This window comes from Osmerus mordax, chromosome 1 (genome assembly GCF_038355195.1).
Source record: "Osmerus mordax isolate fOsmMor3 chromosome 1, fOsmMor3.pri, whole genome shotgun sequence".
Taxonomy (NCBI): domain Eukaryota; kingdom Metazoa; phylum Chordata; class Actinopteri; order Osmeriformes; family Osmeridae; genus Osmerus; species Osmerus mordax.
This window is the reverse complement of record NC_090050.1, coordinates 20842397-20861698: the sequence shown is the minus strand read 5'-3', so window position 1 is coordinate 20861698 and position 19302 is coordinate 20842397. Positions and strand designations below refer to the sequence as shown.

Sequence of the window (19302 nt, the reverse complement as noted above, 5' to 3'; positions counted from 1 at the left end):
AGAGGGGCACATAAAAAAACTGAAACAAATCATATTTGAATATACTTTAATTTGCTTTACATTAAAATCATAAAAACGGCTCTGGCTCTCCCTCTTCCAGCTCTTCAGCTCTCTCACTTTCTCTCACTTCTCTCACTTTTTTTATTTACTGGGGCAAAAAAGGCTGCAATGTCCCTTCCTCGTTTCATGATGACTACTAGAAGAAGAAAAACAGTGTGTCAAAAAAAGAAGAAGATATTCAGTCAGCTCAGGGGGTCCACAGGGGGGGCCAGGGACATTTTTACAGGGGCATTGGCCCCTGTAGGCCCTCGTCTAGAACCGCCCCTGTTCACCAGTAGCCTAGTGATAGGTCAATTATAATCATAACTGAATCATACTGATGCATGTTAGTATTGCTCACTGTTTCAATTCACCACCTGGTGATGTAGAATTAAACTGCAGCTCATATATCTTAATAACCAATTTAATAACTCCCTTAAATATGATAACCATTAACTACCTATTAAGCAGACTAGAATTCAGAGAATTCAAGACAGCAAAATGCTGTCAATAAAACAACATTCAAAGTGTCTCCTTCATCTGTCTTTCATTTCCGAGTTTCTCTCTACGGTACACGTGGAAAGCAATAGGAGAAAAAACACACACACAACGGCTAATTGGGGAAAATAACATCATTACAAGTTATAATCACGAGCTGACATTGTTTCCCGCTAACAAGCGTGGCAGCAGCATAATTGAGTTCCTACTGATCTCTGAGGTGGCTCAGAGAGAGAGAGAGAGGGGAGAAGAACGGCTTGGGCTCTTTCTCTAGGCCTTTCTACCCTGATTAAAAAGTCAGTTGGAGAGCACTCTTGTCAGCATTGAGAGCGGCTCGTGTCCACAGTGCAGGTGCTGTTAATACATGTGAAGAGGACTGCTTGTTCCTCACGAAAAAATGGTAGGGCTTGTTAATGCCAGCCCATGGCTAGCTCCCAAAAACTGTACTTCACAATCTATTCTCAAATAGTCAACAACAGGCTTGAAGCCAGGCATCGAGAGTAGTCTATTTACAGTAAAATAACAAAACTTGAATTTGAATATGCAGTTTTGTAGTGTGCGCACATACTGAATCAGTACTTCATCAGTTGGATGGACTGGACAACTGTGCTGTAGGAGACATAAACATGTTAAGCACTACTGGGAAGTTATGTTTGGTCCTGAATTGTTGAAAAGGAACAACAGAGAAAAGAAAGACAAGGCAGGACTTAGACAGACAAAAAAATTGAAAGTGTCAGCTCTACATTTAAGTAAGTCACTACCAGTACAGCAAAATCCAAAAGGGGGTCTAAAGAGTGTTCTATGCTAATCTTTTAACTATTCTTTGCAAAAGAACTATTGCAAGGAACAGAATATACTGTATGTTAGAGGAATGTCCACTGCAAGTTTCTATTTTTACCCATGGTTGATTAAAGGTCAAAACACTTATTTTTAAGAAGTGCTGACCTTTATGATGTGTAATGACTGGAGCCTTGGCTGGTGGTTATAAAGAGACGTAACACTCACCAAGTGGTGGGCAGACAACTCTGTCTCACCTTTACTCTCCAGCCAACACCTTCTCTGAGCCGCCAGTGACTTCAAGTCACAACAATCATACTACCTTACATGATTACCCAATAGAGTACATTACATTCATTTATTCAAAGTTCATAGCTCAATAGTTAAATTATGTGCTCATACTGTAAGTGTGCCAAAGCTATGGCTGATACAGGAATGCATTTGCAAGTCGCTTGTATACTTGGCAGGATTTCATATCTCTGCCATGAATTCAGAAACTACAGAAGAGATCCATCTGGTTTGAGACAGTGTTGAGCATGTCTAGCACATAATGCATTGCACATCACAGTCAGGGCACTGTTAGGGATGTAGAGTGACAAAGTCTTACATCTGTCTGTAATCACTTGAGATATTGCTAGGGGGACTCACGCATAAATCTATCACATTGGACAGGATTGCTAGTGCAACACATCCTAAGGTACTGCTTCTACTGGATTCTAAACCAAGATGACGTCCTTCTTGCCAGACCAAGACAATCCGGATCAGGTAACATGGTTCCAAAGCACAGTTTTAAACAAAAAGCTGAGTTCCCTAAAAGAGAAAGAATACTGAGATTGTCACCATTATGACCACTGACAACAGTAGACGAAGGAGCAAAGGAACCAGACAAAACATGTATGATACGCTGTGACAGTTTGAGGGGAAGGTGACACCGCAAAGAAAATTGGAAATGCCATCTAGTACATCACAGAGAAGAAGAAAGAGAGAGCGCAATAGAAGACAGAACTGAAGCTTTGCTGTTGACGATATCTTTCTTAGCAGGGCTGTCAGTTGGGGGGACAGGCTCTTTACCACCACGCTGTGAGAGTCTAGCGTGCAGTTTCACTTTGTCTAAATAAAATGACAAATAAAATAGCACTCCTGTGTCCCATCACTTTCTTTGTGGCGATAAACTCCTTCTTATCCAAGCACTACGCCCGCGCCAGAAACTCAGTCAAGATGAGACTCCTGTAATGGCTATACTGTACTCTTTCAGTGAAGAGAACATCATGGTTATTGATGATGGTGAGCAATAACTAACATATCATGTAACATGGTAATATCATGCATAGCAACTATAGCTACAGCACTCTGGTCACTGCTATAAGACAGTTGTGCTTTGAGGGGCTTCAAGAGGCCATAAGAGGAATGATGTCCTGCTGAACTTCTGATTCAGATGTCTGCTTAAAAACATTCATTATTCATGGCTGAGGTTGGAACCGCCAGGGTGGGACTTTCAGCAGTTTCACACTGAGGAGGAAAAGTGGTTAACCTGTTCTATTGCCTCCTAAATAGTCTTTATGAGAGAGTAAATGTGAAAAGTCTCGGTTATAAAACACTTAACAGTAGTAAGGTATGGGGGGAGCAAACCCTGGGTGATTATTCACTGTGAAGCAAAAACACCTAAAAGAAAAATGTTCTCATTTGCTGGGTGTGACATGGAAAATATAAATGGGGGAACTGCTCTCACAATAACCCTTATGATCACATGCAAATTAAAAACTAACCTATTTATATTTTGCTGGTGGGCCTCTGCTGTGGATATGTTCTATTTCCTGCCTCTGGTTCTTTAGGGAACCATAGGCAGGCTCACTTTTATTAGTAGTGGTTATTAGAATATGCATATCAAACTTTGTCATTGATATTCATTTGGTGCAGTCTTTTTTGTTGCAAATCTAAAATGTCACAGTGAAATTTAAAACACACTGAGGTTTGTTCATTAGGTTGTAGTGAGGAATACAGTAGCTGTGGTGTTTCTAGTTCATGTGGACTGCACAGCCCCATGACAATAGTTCAACCTCATCTATCATTTGTTTAATTAAAGCTATCATTCTGAGCCACTGGTAAGCCAGTGCATAGCATCTGTTACATTAAAACAATTGTACAGCCTCTATCCTCACAGCTATATTGAGAAACAGCATACTACCTGTGTATTACGTATTAGTGATGCCTGTCTCGGAATTTCTAAATCATAAATTCATGGTTTGGCTTTGAATTGCAAAGAACTGCAACTGTTGAACTGCAAATGTTATTGTGCAACTTTACTCTAACATAATTACATTTACATTTATTCATTTAGCAGGCGCTTTTATCCAAAGCGACTTCTAATATAATGGTAATCAGTGGTAAGTGAAAGTTGGACTGTTACTGTACATCACCTCATCATAGACGTTGTCGTTCTTTTCAAAGTCTCCCGCCCTCCTGGGGAGCACGTGGACGTGCACATGCTGGAAGGGAAACAGAAGAGAGTCCTCAGGAAGTTGCATTTTTGTATCGTTGAGTTATTTATTCATCCAGAGAGACAGAAACGTATTGTGCCAGGTAGTCTTCTGACAGACAGACCTGAAAACAGCCTTTTCTAGAGGGATTCTTCATTAATTCACAATCTGGTGGCAGGAGCGCACACGTTTTACCACACTGCGGCAAATCACAGGAGGGTTACAGTAAATTCCACCAAGCGTACTACCTGTATACCACTGAGACTCCTTATTTTTATGCTTTTAAAACTTTAATTGACTTTGTCAGTCGTCCTTTCCTGTTCTCCCCTTGCAGTGTACTGTCACAAACCTGGCCATCTGCACAGTTAGTTTTGCGAGTTCTACTCTCCTTGGGTGGTTATTAGTGCTGTAATGTCCCTGAACAACTGGTCCCTGTTTATACACAAGAAAACAACATTACTGAATGATGAATTGTAAATAAACTCCCATCTTTAATAGACAAAATTTGAAAGGCAAACGGAAGTCAAATATGTTTAGGTCTGAGCAAGAACGGGGTAAAGAAACAGCATGTCATCAAATGTTCTTTCAAAACTTCAACGTTAAATTTTTTTTCTACAAAAATAACATTTGTATTACAAAATGTATTCTTTTTCTGACTTCCTAAGATGTCACTTCTAATAATTCTAGAAATTCATAGTATGGAGAAATTCTACATACTATGAACCCACTTGACTATATCTTATGTCAGATATGGGTTGTCACTTGGCTTCAAGTACTTTGATGTCATTAGTAAGTTTTGAAATTTTATGGCTGTTTTTGGTCTGTCAGAGATTTGATCATTCCAGATAAATTCTGCAAACATCAACTTTGTAAAAGGCTAAATCTGCATTGTTGTACGAAAACAAGATACAGTATTGTTGTAGATTTTAATCAGTTTTGTCTTCTAATCTTAAATGCACGATTGTTTCAGGTAGGCATATATGTGATGAAAAACCCTAATCATGAAACCCTAATCTGAGAAACATTGCTTTCATGATTGCATTACAAGCAGTCCGTTAAACAGTCATTGTACTTTTACTGGCAGCAGGGAAGAGGACTGGACATCATCTTGTTTGTGTGGTTCAATGTGAAAACACTACAGCCAGTATTGTCAAGGCTCTTCAAACTAACCAGGAAAGACTTCACTGTTCCTCTACACAGTCTTTTGAATTCTTATGATGGTTTGACAGTTGTGGGAGCACACTGCTCTTCTTTGGGAAAGTGCAATTTTAAAAGTGTTTGTAAAGTTGTCTGAAGTTTACTGTATGTGGATAGATGTTCATTAGCATTCTACAAACAACATGTTTTTAAACACTGTCAATTATCAATTAAAAAAATATAAATAATGAATCACACCTCTTATTTTCTCTGACAAGATTTAAAGATCATCAGTTTATTAAGAAAGATGACAGCTCATTGGAGAACATAGTGACTAATACATGCTCTCCAAAGTGTTGGAACTGCATAACCTTTCACTTTCTTCTGCTAATACTTGCTAGCAATGCTTTAATTAACTATAAATGCATTGTGCAATTTACATATGACTCCAGTAAGGAATTCAAGAGGACATATTGAGATGGGGTGATTCATCAGTGGATTGTAAGAGTTCCTTGCTTCTAAAAACTGAGACTCAAGGACTAAAAGCGTATGGTGTATTCACACCCTCTGACACTACCCAATCTGCTATTTCAGGTCATGCGATTAATTTATAGCTTAAGATCTTTCGACATTTCAACATCAACTCACGTGTAAATTGTGCTGTTTATGGTAACACTTGCAAAAAACCTACAGAAGGCCACCTTGTAGTGGAACATTGAGTCCTTCACTTCTGCCTCCCTCTCAGATTTTACTCTAACCACCAACTCCAGTGAAACTAAGTGAACCGATGAAACATGGATGAAACATGGACCATTTAGAATGGGCTTTATTTTGAATATGGCTCTAATCTGACACATGACTATATTTCACACCTGGCAATGCCATTACATGCTGTACCACTGTGCCAGTGCCTTGTACACTGTCATATAGCAAGTCTTGTGTGTTCAATGAGGTGAGAGGTTAGAAGAGAGGAGATCCTATTGCAGCCTTTGTGACCACTAAAACAAGTAGAGCATACCATTAAACACAACAATTATCAGATGTCATCTAGACACTTAATCAGGGAGTTTGGATCATACATACTACTAATCTAGGGCACAGAACCTAATTGCAGAGCTTTTATTCATCTTTCATTAGACTGCTATAATAAACAGTACAGGCAGTGTGAATAAGTGTTTTTAAATGCTACAAATAAGATAACATGTTTGGAGGCTTCAGCTTTGTTGTCACACATTTTCTATTTAATGAGACCATTTGCATAATGTCTGCATTATTTAATTTGCCTACCTTGAGGAAAACTTTGAAGTGGGGGGAAAAAGAGAGAAGAAAAACAGTGGCAAAGCTGTTTGTGAAAGCAGGACTGTAAATGCTGAGTGCGGTGGGGAGACAGAGACAGCAGACAAGCAGTGTGTAAACGCCAGGGTGCCAGGAATCTTAAGGGTGGAATAGGCGATCAGAGGCCTGACTGACGTGGCAATGTGTGTGGGGTGAGTTTTAGACAGCTTGATACACACATACACTGCCTATGGGGGCTCAGTATGAACTGAATGAGTCTCTCAACATTAGATACAGGGGCTGTCAGGCGTCGACTGGGATTGAATTTATACTAGCAGAGGAGCAAGACTTTGTAAAATTCTAGACAGCACCACATTTACTGGATGGTATGATTAGCAGTCAATCCTGTTGCAGCCCGAATGCTAAAGTTGTTATTGGTCTATATCGATTGGCATTTGAATGGGATAAAATCATAATGCTTTTCCGGAAGACAAATCCACAAAACAAGGGCAATAAAATGACACAGCCCTTCTATTTCCAGTAGGACCCGAGTGTGTCCTTGACACCAGTCACAGTGTCAATTCCTATCCGTTCTGTCTCATTGGGTCCACAATTAGACATGGGCAGATGTTAGGGTCATGGTTCAATGATGGCTCCTACAATGTCCTGAGATCCATCTCTGGTTGGTTACTTCCTTATGTTTTATTTTCCCATCAATAATTGTCTTCCAATCTCCAGTAGGCCTGCATGTGGCTATAGCTTATTTGCTAATTAAACATGCCCTTCACATCAATACTTTTATGTTTAGTTATGTTTGTCTGCAATACTAGTGTTCATTCAGTGTGCCTTTGCAACATTCAGTGACCTAATAAAATGTATAAGCAGGTTTTTTCAACATTAAGCATAATCAACATTAATGTATTAATTACTTTATGACTGTGGAGATAAATCAATAAAAGGATGCTATGTAATTTGTTTTGTTTAGTAAAATCTAGTCAGACAAGCAGACAAATGTGCTCTGTCACAAACAGCTGTGTTTCCGCTAAAGTGAAGGCTTGCAGAAGCCACCATTGCTCCAAGCAGAACCTACTAATTAGAGGAATAGAGGGTGATTCATTGCCCATGTACTACTTCCATCACTAAAAACACTTGTCCACAAAAGAAAAACACCAGGAAGAAAACTAGTGCAGCTGCAAGTTATACGAAGATTTGTCTTCCTTTGCTTCAGGATAGGTCCACTTTGCATTTTGCCTCTTAGCATATGCTCCCAATTCACATTTTGTGACAGCAGAGACTTACATCACTGAAATGCTATAATTTCTAAGATCGCCTCAAGCAGGCTACAGCCAGGCATCTGTCAAAGATATTATTATACACCATTACACTGTTTTTTTTGTAAGGGTTGTCTTGACTGATTATTGTGATGATTCACTTGAGGATTCATCAACAGACTCAAATAAGAGCATAACCTCTGAATTCTGGATGGTATTCATTTGGCAGTATCATATCAAAGTCTCAAAGAATCAAGTTTGCCTTCACATGTCATTCAGACCAAAGTCCTGCAGATCATCAGAAGCAGCAACTTGCCATAATAATATCAGTTAAATATTAAACATTCAAGGAGAAGTTCTACTGTGAGGCAGCCAGCCAGAGTCCAACGTCCAATGGACCGGTGTTCAACTTCCACAGTTTGAAATCTGTCACCTGGGAAAATAAATGGCTTACTCTGCCATTCTGAGGTCAACTGAAGTCCTAATTAATCCAAAAGCCTGAGCCATGGACCTGGTTTGAAGTGGGCTAGGGTCGTAGGTCTTATCCTGAGGTTAGCTCATCATCTTCTCTACTGTCGCATTGATGAGGACTCCCACACACATACATCATTACAAACAGTGCCAGTGCTGCCACCGCAGAATGCTAATGACTGATGTGAATATGGCAACACTGCAGAGACAGGTGCTTTGCTGTCAATCACATGGGAAATTGGACTCAACCACTTTGGTGCCTAGCCCAAAAATCTTTAAAACATGAGACCACCATAGTATAAAAACTGTGGAATCAAACTAGCCAACCATGAAACAAATTCATTTGTATAGCATATTTTAATTCATTCATTCCCATAGGATTGAGATTAATATGAGTATAATCATTTTATTACCAGAGAAGATAATTTATATCTGTTCCTGAAAGCATACTGTAAAAATAATGAAAATCCATCCTGCATTCATCAGTATTCTGCCAATGTTCTATATTGGCTCGTCACCCCAAAATTATATTCAGTGTGTTAACCACTTGACGTTCACTCACAGATTTTTTATAAAAATATATAAATATTCCAGCCAGGCTTTGAAAACTAAAACAAGCATTCTCTAAACAGAGTATTCTACATGATGAATTACTATAACCACCTAAACATTTTCCATAAGACAGAAATAACCTCAATTCCATCATTTTAATACGAAGATTTGTCTTCCGTCTCTCTGAGACTCCAGGCACCGAGTTTATAAAAGTGCATTTGCCTCCATAGACTGCCTCTCTCTTATTCAATCAATGAGCCATTTTTTATTGCCAGTGCACAAGCACCTGATTGCAATAATCCAGTTGATAGATGGAGTTGCAGCAGCCCTGTAGCAGGTGCGCTACACGCCAGATAATGTGTTTTCATAAAGGGACTGTGCAGTCCTCTGACTCAGAGTTAGTGCATGTTTAAAATTACCCAATACAATGTGGAGATTATTTCACTGTAATAGTAAAAGTAACTGTTGGAGAACGACTCTCTGCTTTTGTCTTTGATTCACTGCTTCCCAGATGCACCTTCCTGTTGTGTTACAAATCGAAGGAGCTGAGATATTTGGTCTGAGAGAATATCTGGTTGAGGTGACATTCAGATTATCTCAGTGCTGACCTGCCCGTTGGTTTGAATCTAATTGAACTTACTAAAAATATATTGCTCGTTGACCTTTCTTGTATTGACAGACAAAGACTATTTAATCTCAAACAAGGTTTGTGTTGTGTTGGAATGAAAAGCAGATAAAAGCTTAGTTTGTCTGTGGGTGAAGAGGGAGGGGCAATATGACCATCAGATTACACATTTGTCTTTTGAAACAAATGGAATCTGAAACAAAATGGAGGTGCCGTAGGACAGCATTTCTTATTCATGTCAGGTATTTAATAGTTGATTTTAGCCAAACAGTAAAACTCAGGGCCCTGACGGTGTATATCCAGACAACTCCAAAATGATTGGAAATAAAACATTTTAAAAAGTATGTTTTCGTACTCTCCCATGAGGGGCTGGGATGGAGGGGAGGGGTGCTCCAAACATCTGAGAGAGACTAATGAAAGACAACGACAAGATGGAGATGGGGGAGTAACAAGGGGGAGGACAATAAGATGAAGCAGGAGCAGAGAAAAACTGAATAGTCATCGCAACAAAAGGTAGACAGTGGAAACAACCTTTTGTACTTATATAATGTGAAGAAAAAATGGGCCTGTTTTTCTCCCTGATAGATTGGAGTAGAATGTCAGCATCTACTCCAAGCAGAAAAGAAGAAAGCATTTGACATCAGAAACCTTTTGAGGAATTAAAAAAGAAGACTCTTATAAAAAGACAGTTGATGGTTATCTTGTACCACATAAGCTCTAAACCCAAGGAGTACAACAAATAGGTTTCGCTCAGTTTAAAGGTTAGGGGCCACTTCCGTGGCACTTAAACAGTGTGTGCACGGCAGACACTTCAGCAAGGATAGAGTGAGTCTAAATGAACAGACTTTTTATCGAGGAGTGAAGCCAATGTGGTATGGGCTAAAGTTAAGCTGGAGTAGTTGCAGCAGTTTTGAAAGCTAACCTTTACTTTTAAGAACTACATGAAATATGTTATGACAGGGGCCGGACCCACCCACACACTACAGTTCTGAGCGCCCACCCCTACCTGGGCTGGGCTACAAAAGTGTGTCTGTCTGATTGTCCCCTTGAATATAAATAATAACAATACCCTTCAAGCATGTTTTTGGCCAGATGAATGAACAGGGTTTTGACATAAAATTTCACTTTCTCAGGTAATTAAACATTTCATTGGTAGCTGCTTTATCTTTGGGAATGGGTGCTGTTTTAAAGAGGATGTAGTGCTTATTAACAGAAAAAAAGGTTTTGTTTTCTTACAAATTTCTAGGACATTCATTAAAATTCACAACATGCGGAGCTACACTGAAACGCAAATTATACTATTCAAGGATTATGTTGCATTGTTTTGGTGCAACACCAAACTTATATTCGTTAAGCATATGTTGCTTCTAAAGGAATAAACTGTACTGTACATATTTTATTAGTAGGTAGGCACACGTATTCAAATGAAATTACACACCATTTCAATAGCAATGGTATGAACTACAGAGAATGTCAATATATTTCTAATGTATTTAAAAGAGTGAGTGGCTTTAATTCAAATGTGACTCTGTGAGATCCAGCCACCTACGTGTGTCCTCCCCTCAAATGACATCATGAACATTTCAATACCCCCCCTGCCCAGTTCACACCAAAGACTGCTCTCATGGTTACTGTCATGTATGATTAGCTTGGATTTCATATGCTTTCTGAAATGAGTGTGTGAGCTCAGGACAGCACAGTCAACGTCCACATACTATGGACAGTGGTGATTAACAGTCTTGAGCCAAATCTAAAGACCACAAATATGTTTGTAAGCCACTATATGATAGTCTAGTACTGTTTAGTACTACCAGTTAGTACAGTATAATAGATAAGTGCACCGCGATAAACATTCTACAATCGTACTTGTGTCCAAGTCATTGCCAAGTCATAACATGAAGAGGTTGTTGAAGTTATCAACCTCACTATATAGTTAATGTACTACAGTACTTACTTAATAAAATTCAGTCAGAGCCATCATATCAGTAGGCTGTAATTGCCTGGCTATTAATGGCTGCCAGTTGCACCAACTTAAGTGTGGCGTGAAGTAACTGTATAGTGATAAAATCATCATCTTAGTAATGAAACAGTCACTACTAATGATGTTAAAGGAAGCAAGTTTATCTCTGTCAAAGTCAGACATAAGTTCTTGTGAAGGCTTGAGGCACAGGTGCAATCCCTCAATACCCTACCCTTTCCACCCCCCGCTGGAAGCTCGAACCCCCCCCTTCTTAGTTCATGCCACTTCCAACGCCCCTTCCCCCCAAAAGAGATATAGACAAAGCATTTTAAAATATATTACTGAATAATTCACTCAAGCCAAGAGTTTGAGACCTGCAAATGAAATACAATGATTATTTAATAGCATATAACTGTTGCTGAAGCCTCATGATAAATTTAAAAGGAGTGCATTATTAAGTTCTCACCTTCACAGTTTGTCCAGCTTCGGGGCCATCCTGGTGGGAACAGAAGAGATCATTAGGAACATTTGGGAATTTAGGAATATATCCGTTAATAATTCAGCCATATTTCAATTTCAGATTACCCACTACACCTCCCCCTTCTCCAAGTATCTGGAAAAAGATAAATGTTCAAGTTTACTTCTTTGTCTTAAGTCCTTCGGCATATTGCGATGTTCACAATTTCACAAAATATATCTCATGAGAAATGTGGAATCTGCTGTTATTACATTGTGGATGGAATACGTAATGACAACGGTGTTGAACATTATTCATATAATGAGAGTGAATTTAAAAACACAATTTGTAAATATACACGTCAACCCATGTGCATGACAAACGTACATACTGTTTTTAAAGTCATATTTATTGCAAGGGTGTTACTGAGACTACAGGAGTTAAAGCACAGACAAGACTGACTGACTGAAAAGCAATGGAATGATAATGATGGATTGCATGGGGCAGGAAGCAGGATGTCTGGGGTTGTTAGAAAATATTACTGGTATTATGAGCTTAATGTGAGTGGAAGAATATCTCATGTGAGGCAGTTCAGGTGTGATTGTTGTGAGTTCGCTGCGTAGAAAGAACAGTCCCTCTCCTGGAGAACAATGCTTCAGTAGTGGACCCCACCTCAACATTCTAACCCGAAGGCTGTCACAACTAATCTCGCATCATAACTTATCCAGACCTCACAAGTCGAAAAAAATTATATCTAGGTAAGATTATTCACAATTTCTTTCTCCAAACCTGGTAAAATGATTTGATCTGACAGGTGGCAGAGTGAGGTAGGTGCTATTTGTACATTAGCATATATATCACTGGTTATGCAGAATAGTGTGGACTGTGGAATGACAATACTACCCAATCTCTATGTTGAACTGAGTCGTTGAAGCAGCACATTGTTTTTTTCCCCAACAGGTGGGGATCTCGAGTTCTCTCTGTAGGCATACAGTACCTGCAATAGCTGTCGTTGCGATGCATATTTATGCTACACTTACTATACGTACTGTGTTGTATGTATAGGTGGATTACAGTGATTCAAGATTATGGTGTATCCTATCTAATGTTGATGGATCCTATATAGCATGAAGCAGAGGAGGGTAAATTATACTGAAGCTATTATCTGTCATTTCAATTAGAAGTCACATAGCATGTGATTATTTTACGAAGTTCTGTGCTGTTCAGAGGGTGTGGGTGTAAACTTTATATGCATTATTTCCATGGCAACAGCGACAGGAATCACAGGGGTCGGCACTTTAATCAACTGATTCGATAAGTACACTTTACAGATGTCAATCACAAACATCCACAGTTATGGTGGAGAAAAGAAGATGAGTGTGAGATGAGGCAGATATCATGTAGAGCTGACTGTCAGTTTCATGAGTGTGGGTGTGCCATGTACACATGCATCTGTTCAAACGTAACCAGTGTGAACAGTCGGCCTACCTGTACAGCGATGGTAAGTGACGTTGCCTGGAAGTGTTTCTCCACCAGGTTTGCCACTCTCTGGGTGGTGCTGAAGAGATCAGCCACCTCCTCAGGACGCAGGTCCCGGAAGCGCTCCACTGGCCGCAGGGGGCACACCAACACATCTGGGAGACACTCTTGTTAAAGAAAATCTAAGCTAACGTGGAGATCCACAAGGCCAGCTAAGCTAACGTGGAGATCAACAAGGCTGTGGCCCTATTCCAAGTGGCAGACGACCTCTGAGCTGTTCCTCTAATCCAATCACTCTGACTGTGTGAAATGTACCGATAAGCATATATATATGAATCAGATGACTGCCTGTCCAGGTTGCCAAGGGCAACCATAATCACAAGGAAACTTCTCTGTGTAGTTTCCCCCCCAAAACAGAGCATTTAGCAGATTTCTGTTTTTGTGCGATGTTGTGCAGGGCAACAAAAATGATCAATTTCCATTGAGTCATAAAGGTCAGGAAACATATTTCACAGAATATCCCACAGTCCACATAGTGATGTAATTGTACACTGAAAAGTAATCAAGCTTGGCTACAAAAGCGAGACATGTTTTGATGACAGGTGGAAGGAGCAAACGTCTGAAGGCTGAGGCACATGTCACCCTCTGTTCTGGGCTATTGGATCAATAACAGTGTTTTGAGAACACTGCCAGTGAAGCAGTTCTCAGAAACCCAGAGCCCGTAATCATGCTGGGAAGGGAACAAGAACAGGGACAAAACCATTCCTCTCTGAAATAAAAACAAAAAGACAGAGAGAAATGATCTCAAAATACAAATCCCCACCACCAAAAAAAAACCTGCTTCTTCAGATGGTCAGAGAAGGAAGATTGACTGTTGTAGAGAGCTATTTTACTGAAGCCCAAAAGCAGCAAAGTAATACCTGTGATCACAGATTTAGTTGTTTATTGGCCAAGAGTGGCTTTCAAGAGAACAGCTAATGTGATGACCACATGGGCTCAGGTCTCCTGAGTACTGGAGATATTGTGATTATCCTGTGATCCTACCGATTAAGCTCTCTTTTTGATTCATGCCAATTTCCATTCAAATTCATCTCTTAATTACTGATTTGCCAAAAACACACCAAAGAGTTTAATCAAAATAAAAGTCTAATGTAGCAAAGGGTTGCAAGGATTTTGAGGAGTTAGACCTTTTGACAACTCTTTTACTTGTGACGTATTGATTTCATGGGTAGATTTCATGAGAGACAGAACATAATAAATGTTGAAATGTTGAAAACCTTGAAGTGAAAAGAAATCCAAAGATGAGGCGGTGAAAGTGAAGCAGGCGTCTGGGTCCAATCCCCAACCATAAAACTGCATCCTGTTGCGTTTCGAGAGGATGATTACATCCTCGCGTTTCACGGCACAATGGTCTCATCTGGGCGCCATTCATCTCCAAAGTCAGAAACAGCGACACAAATGATCAGTTTGCTCCCCCTTTTCATGTGCACCGTGCTGGAATGAAATCAGATATCATATTAAGTGATATCTTTCTTCTGACTCATCTCTGGCTACGCAGCCACCAAGGATGAAAGATTACTGGGCTGGGGGTTAGGAGGGGCAAGTCTGAAAACACACCGTGTTTACTTTGAGATTGGTACCATTACGTGGCTTTGAAAAACTGAATAAAAACAAATGTATTCATCCCAAAATTATATTAATCGTACCAGTCATGGTAACACTTATTATAGCCTACCAATGTGTAGATTTTCTGAGGCCCCGTCCACACTAGCCCCGGTAAATACAAATACGCGTATTCGAGTTGAAAACGATCTCCGTCCACACTAGCGTTTTCATATTGTTTTCCAAATGTTTGCCGTCCAGACTAACACGGGTACATGACAATCGTTGTCATGGTTACGCCACTCCTGCCCCTCCCTCCAGACATCACGCTGCTCTGTTTACATTTACTATTTGGTGTTATATAATTTAAAATTGTCCCACCACCTGGTTTAAACCGTCTTCTCTGCCTTGTCCCGCTATCGTTCAGGCACACCGAGTACAACGCTCGCCTTCTGTGTAGGAGTAACGCGTATCTATTAAGCGCTAATACTTTTACCTGAAGTACACTAACTAAACTGGTAAATAAATTATAGAGATGGAGCAGCATATTTCTTTCACCTTCCATGTTCGTCTTGACATTATAGCTATAGTTTAGAGCGCAAGCTATCCCCAGTGCCATGGCAACTGAACGTCATCGTACCTGAAAAGCTCCGTGGACCCCGTCCACACTACTACGCGAACCCGGCGTTTTCAAATGTCTCCGGCTAGGGGAGCGTATTCGAAAAGCTCTGTTTTCAGTGTCCAAATACGCCGTATTAGTGTGGACAGGAGGTGCAAACGCAGACATATGTTTGCGTTTCTAAATTTACCCGGGCTAGTGTGGACGAGGCCTAACACTATCTAGAACTATTTTGAATGTTCTAGAATCTACAAATGCAGACACCTGTATACTCCAAAAGTAAAGTCAAATTGGAAACTGGGACATGGTAGTAAAAAAGTGGTAGTAAAGCAGTGGTAAAGTAAATCAAATGAAATAACAGAAAACATCAAGCTGATAGAAACGCTTAAAACAGGGAGTATGAAAGTCCTTCCTCAATTTGTTTTCTAAAGCTTTCTGCTCCAGGGCTAATGGAAGACTGCACTATTTGAGATCAAAGAGAAGTGAGTGTTACCTCTAAATCTAGCAATAACAGGATGGGAAAAAAAGAATAGGACTAGATTAGGCCTATTTATATTCTCTCTCCCTTATAGGGACAACACTACCACTACCACCACAACCACAAGTCAGAATCCTCCTCATCATCATCATCATCGTCATCACTATTGCTGTTGCTGTTATTGTCAGTGTCATCACCCTCATTGTCGCTCCCATCATCATCTTCCTCATGTAGAAACTGTCTCTTTCTTGTGAGAAAAACACACCTCTTCACTCCCTTGGGTTTAATCATTCTACTCCTTCTTCTTCACTACACGGCTCATGTAAGCCTGAGTGGGATGTGAACACTGGGGAAATAAGCACAGCACACAGCGGCGTCTTCATTCCTGCTGGTGCACTGTAGTCACCCAGTACCAATTCAGCACTTGCCAACGTTACACCTTTTCACTGCATGCCAACGCCACCATATCTTTTGTGTGCCAGGCACTTCATTTAGACCTCTGAACAATCCTCAAGGTAACAGGAGACTTCTGGATGTCTCTGCCCAAGTCAATCAAATCTCAATCTTTCAACGGAAGCAGGCCACATTCTCATTCCAGTCCCCATGAGTTGGCGACCGAATGGGCCTGTTGGGCAGGGGGGGCCTGCAGCAAGAACCCTCCCTTTTGATCCCATTATTATCTGTCATAACAGTTATTTGACTGCTTTCATCTGATGCACTCCCGAGGTTGTGGTGCATGTAATAAGAACAAGGCATCCCAGATTGGTTTTACATTGCAAATGCAATCATTTCTTTGAGGGAAAACATCTGCCCGGCCCCCCACCCTGCCCCCCGGAACGTTATCATTTTCTACTGTGACATTGACTTTGCCTGGGTCTATGAGGATGTCCCCCCCCCCATCACCCCTGAGAATACCCCCGACACCTCTTCCTTCTCCTCACCCATCCATATCCCAGCCTCCTTCTTTCAATATGCTGGAAGGAAAATGGGAGAATTTGGATTAAGGCGGAAAAAGATAAATAATGGTGCCTTACAATTGGATCACAAATCCCATGATTCAACCCACTGAGAGGCTCCGGAGGAGTTTCTATGCGGGACGGAGAAATTAAAATGGCAGCTAGAGTAATGACATCTAATAAACTATTACGGATTTACACCCGGAGTGTGCCCTCGCAAATAGGGTATGGCTGAGGGCTCGACATTTCTGATGCCAGTGCGGGAGAAATGGCCAGAATGTCAAATGACTCTCAAGTCTTTGTATTTCTTTGGAAGGAGAAACAGTTCCAGCAGCTCAGAATATTCGTGGAGTGAGAATAATTACTGCCCAATGTGCAAACTTCCCAGAGTACGTCAAGTATTTGGCAGCAGAGGATACTCTGCACACCAGGTCATGCAAAATGGAAAGTGAGCGATCGGACACACTTTACAAGCACCAGGCACACAGCATCTTTACAATGCCCTTAGCATCAGAGTGCCCTGCTCAACATGGCTCAGAAACTGGCAAAACAAATGGATCCATCACTGCAGAAACAATTGCCTCTGTCTGCTAGATTACAGCCCAGGCAAAATGGCCTCAATCACCCCATCATCCCTGCAAAGAGACGCACTGCTGATCAGATGATTCCTCCATAGAGAGGGGTGAAAACTAAAAACTCGAACTTTTTCAGGACCGCAAGGGGGGAAAAAAAGATGGAGGGAGAAGGGGCAGATGAGGAGGAAAGAGGAAAAGAAAGAGATAGGTAGGTTGAAATGATAGAAAGTATTTATCCAAGCCAAACATGGGTTTATTTTCCTCCTCTGCAGTGTGAATGCAAGGCAGACCTTGAACATCCAAACTGCACTCAGTGGGTTTAATTACTATGCGAGGCCTTTATTGACAAAAAACAGCCACACAGTGGAATTGGGTTTTATTGCAACCAAAATTAATCTAATCAAAGATTATGAGTTACTTTTCATCAAATATTTAAGCTTTTAATATGAGCCTTTCAGACGAGATATAGAGCTTGGGACATGGGAAAAATCATGTTTATTTCAACGCCTAATAGAATCAACTGGAAACTCAATCTCATGTGAGTGTTATTGCCGACACAGGCAATGTTGTTGTTGAGGAGCAGAAAGCAGAGATGAGGTTCGTTGCCTGAACACATTCAGAACCCCCCCACTCACCCCCCACAGCACTGCTCCAACGTATTCTTCACCCCCTGAAGCACGCAGGCTTTTACACAAATAGTAATTAAAAACAAAAACATCTAATTAAAAGCTGAATCATGTGAAATGAAGCGAGGGGAGGCGGCTGTGCAAATGAGCTATGTGTGTATGTGCGCGCGTGTGTGTGTGTATGTGTCTGTGTGTGTGTGTGCGTGTCTTTGTGTCTGTGTGTGCGTGTGTGTATGTGTCTTTGAGTGTGTGTGTGTGTGGTGGGGGTTGTTACTGAGCTTATAGTTGTGCTGCAGAGTGGAGCTGGATAAGACTGCTTGAGGAGAAGTTCCATCTGATGTGGCAACATGAGACTGAGGGGTGGGCGCTCAAAGGAACCACAGTGTCCATGACAGACCCTGCTCTCACACCATATAGTACAAAACACACACACACACATATACACCCCTTTCAAGGGCCTAGTGCATGGCTTGGCACAACTCAGTGTGATTTTGAGGACTGGAAAAAATCAGACAATATGTGACCATTGATCATGATCTTTTCCCAGTCTTCAACTGCTCTCCACAGAGAAGATGTTACACTATAACCCTTCACAGTGGGATACCACACCAGCCCTGGTCCTGGGTGGCAATTCAATGCAGCCTCGCAATCCTCTCATCTCCTCGAGTTGAGGGAAAAAAAATAAAAAATGGAACAAAGACGGTAAAAATGTAATCCACTTTCACACTGGTGTGCTCTTCACATAGCCAGAAGCACCCCTAAGGTTAATGGCACCAATCATTCTCTGCCCAACCCAAGCCCCTTCCAACTTTGTGCCACAATGACTGACCTGCCCTGGCCTCTAACATCTACCTCCCTCACACATGATTGCAGGAGAACAGGAACAAGAGGAGAGAGTAGAAAAATGACACCCTGTACCGTAGTGCAACACATCCACCTAAACAAGCTCACCCCCCTTACATGCGCAAACACGGCAAAGTGTTCGCTTGGGGATGCCAACTCACTCCCTTGTAATTACCTTTCCAAAACAATAATAGTCATTTTCCCTTTGAAAAGATTGCAAGCGTTGGCTAGAGTACTGCACCAACAAGGAGCTGCCATGCGAGGTGCTCCTAGCGCCTGCCAATGAGCAGGTAGGCATTGCTAGACGAACAGAGCGCCCACAACTCAACACTGACAGGCGGCGCACAGAGAATAGGAGAGGAGTAAGTGCTCCCCATCACGTTCCTTTCAGAAGAACAAAACCCTGTTGTGCTGGTTGGATTCTGCCTCTGGCACAACATGTCTGCTCATTTTAGCATCCAGTCTAATACATACATCATCCCCGAAAACAAAAACAACACAGAGAGAGAATGTAAAAGAATGAAAGAGGAAGAAAAAAAACAAAAAACAACAGCAACCCATCTGACATTCATTTCAATACCTTCT

The 19302-nt window shown here is 41.0% G+C and overlaps 1 protein-coding gene across 3 annotated transcripts in view; it reads right to left on the bottom strand.

The window, feature by feature from the left end:
- fhit (fragile histidine triad diadenosine triphosphatase) overlaps window positions 1–19302 on the bottom strand; it is a 132167-nt gene that overhangs the window by 20512 nt on the left and 92353 nt on the right. For all 3 annotated transcript variants that reach the window (XM_067241541.1, XM_067241558.1, XM_067241549.1), the window contains 3 exons: window positions 13028–13173; window positions 11549–11578; window positions 3732–3800 (listed from right to left, as the gene is read on the bottom strand). In XM_067241541.1, coding sequence (XP_067097642.1) covers window positions 3732–3800; window positions 11549–11578; window positions 13028–13173 — 245 coding nt within the window. The remainder of the gene's footprint in view (window positions 1–3731; window positions 3801–11548; window positions 11579–13027; window positions 13174–19302) is intronic.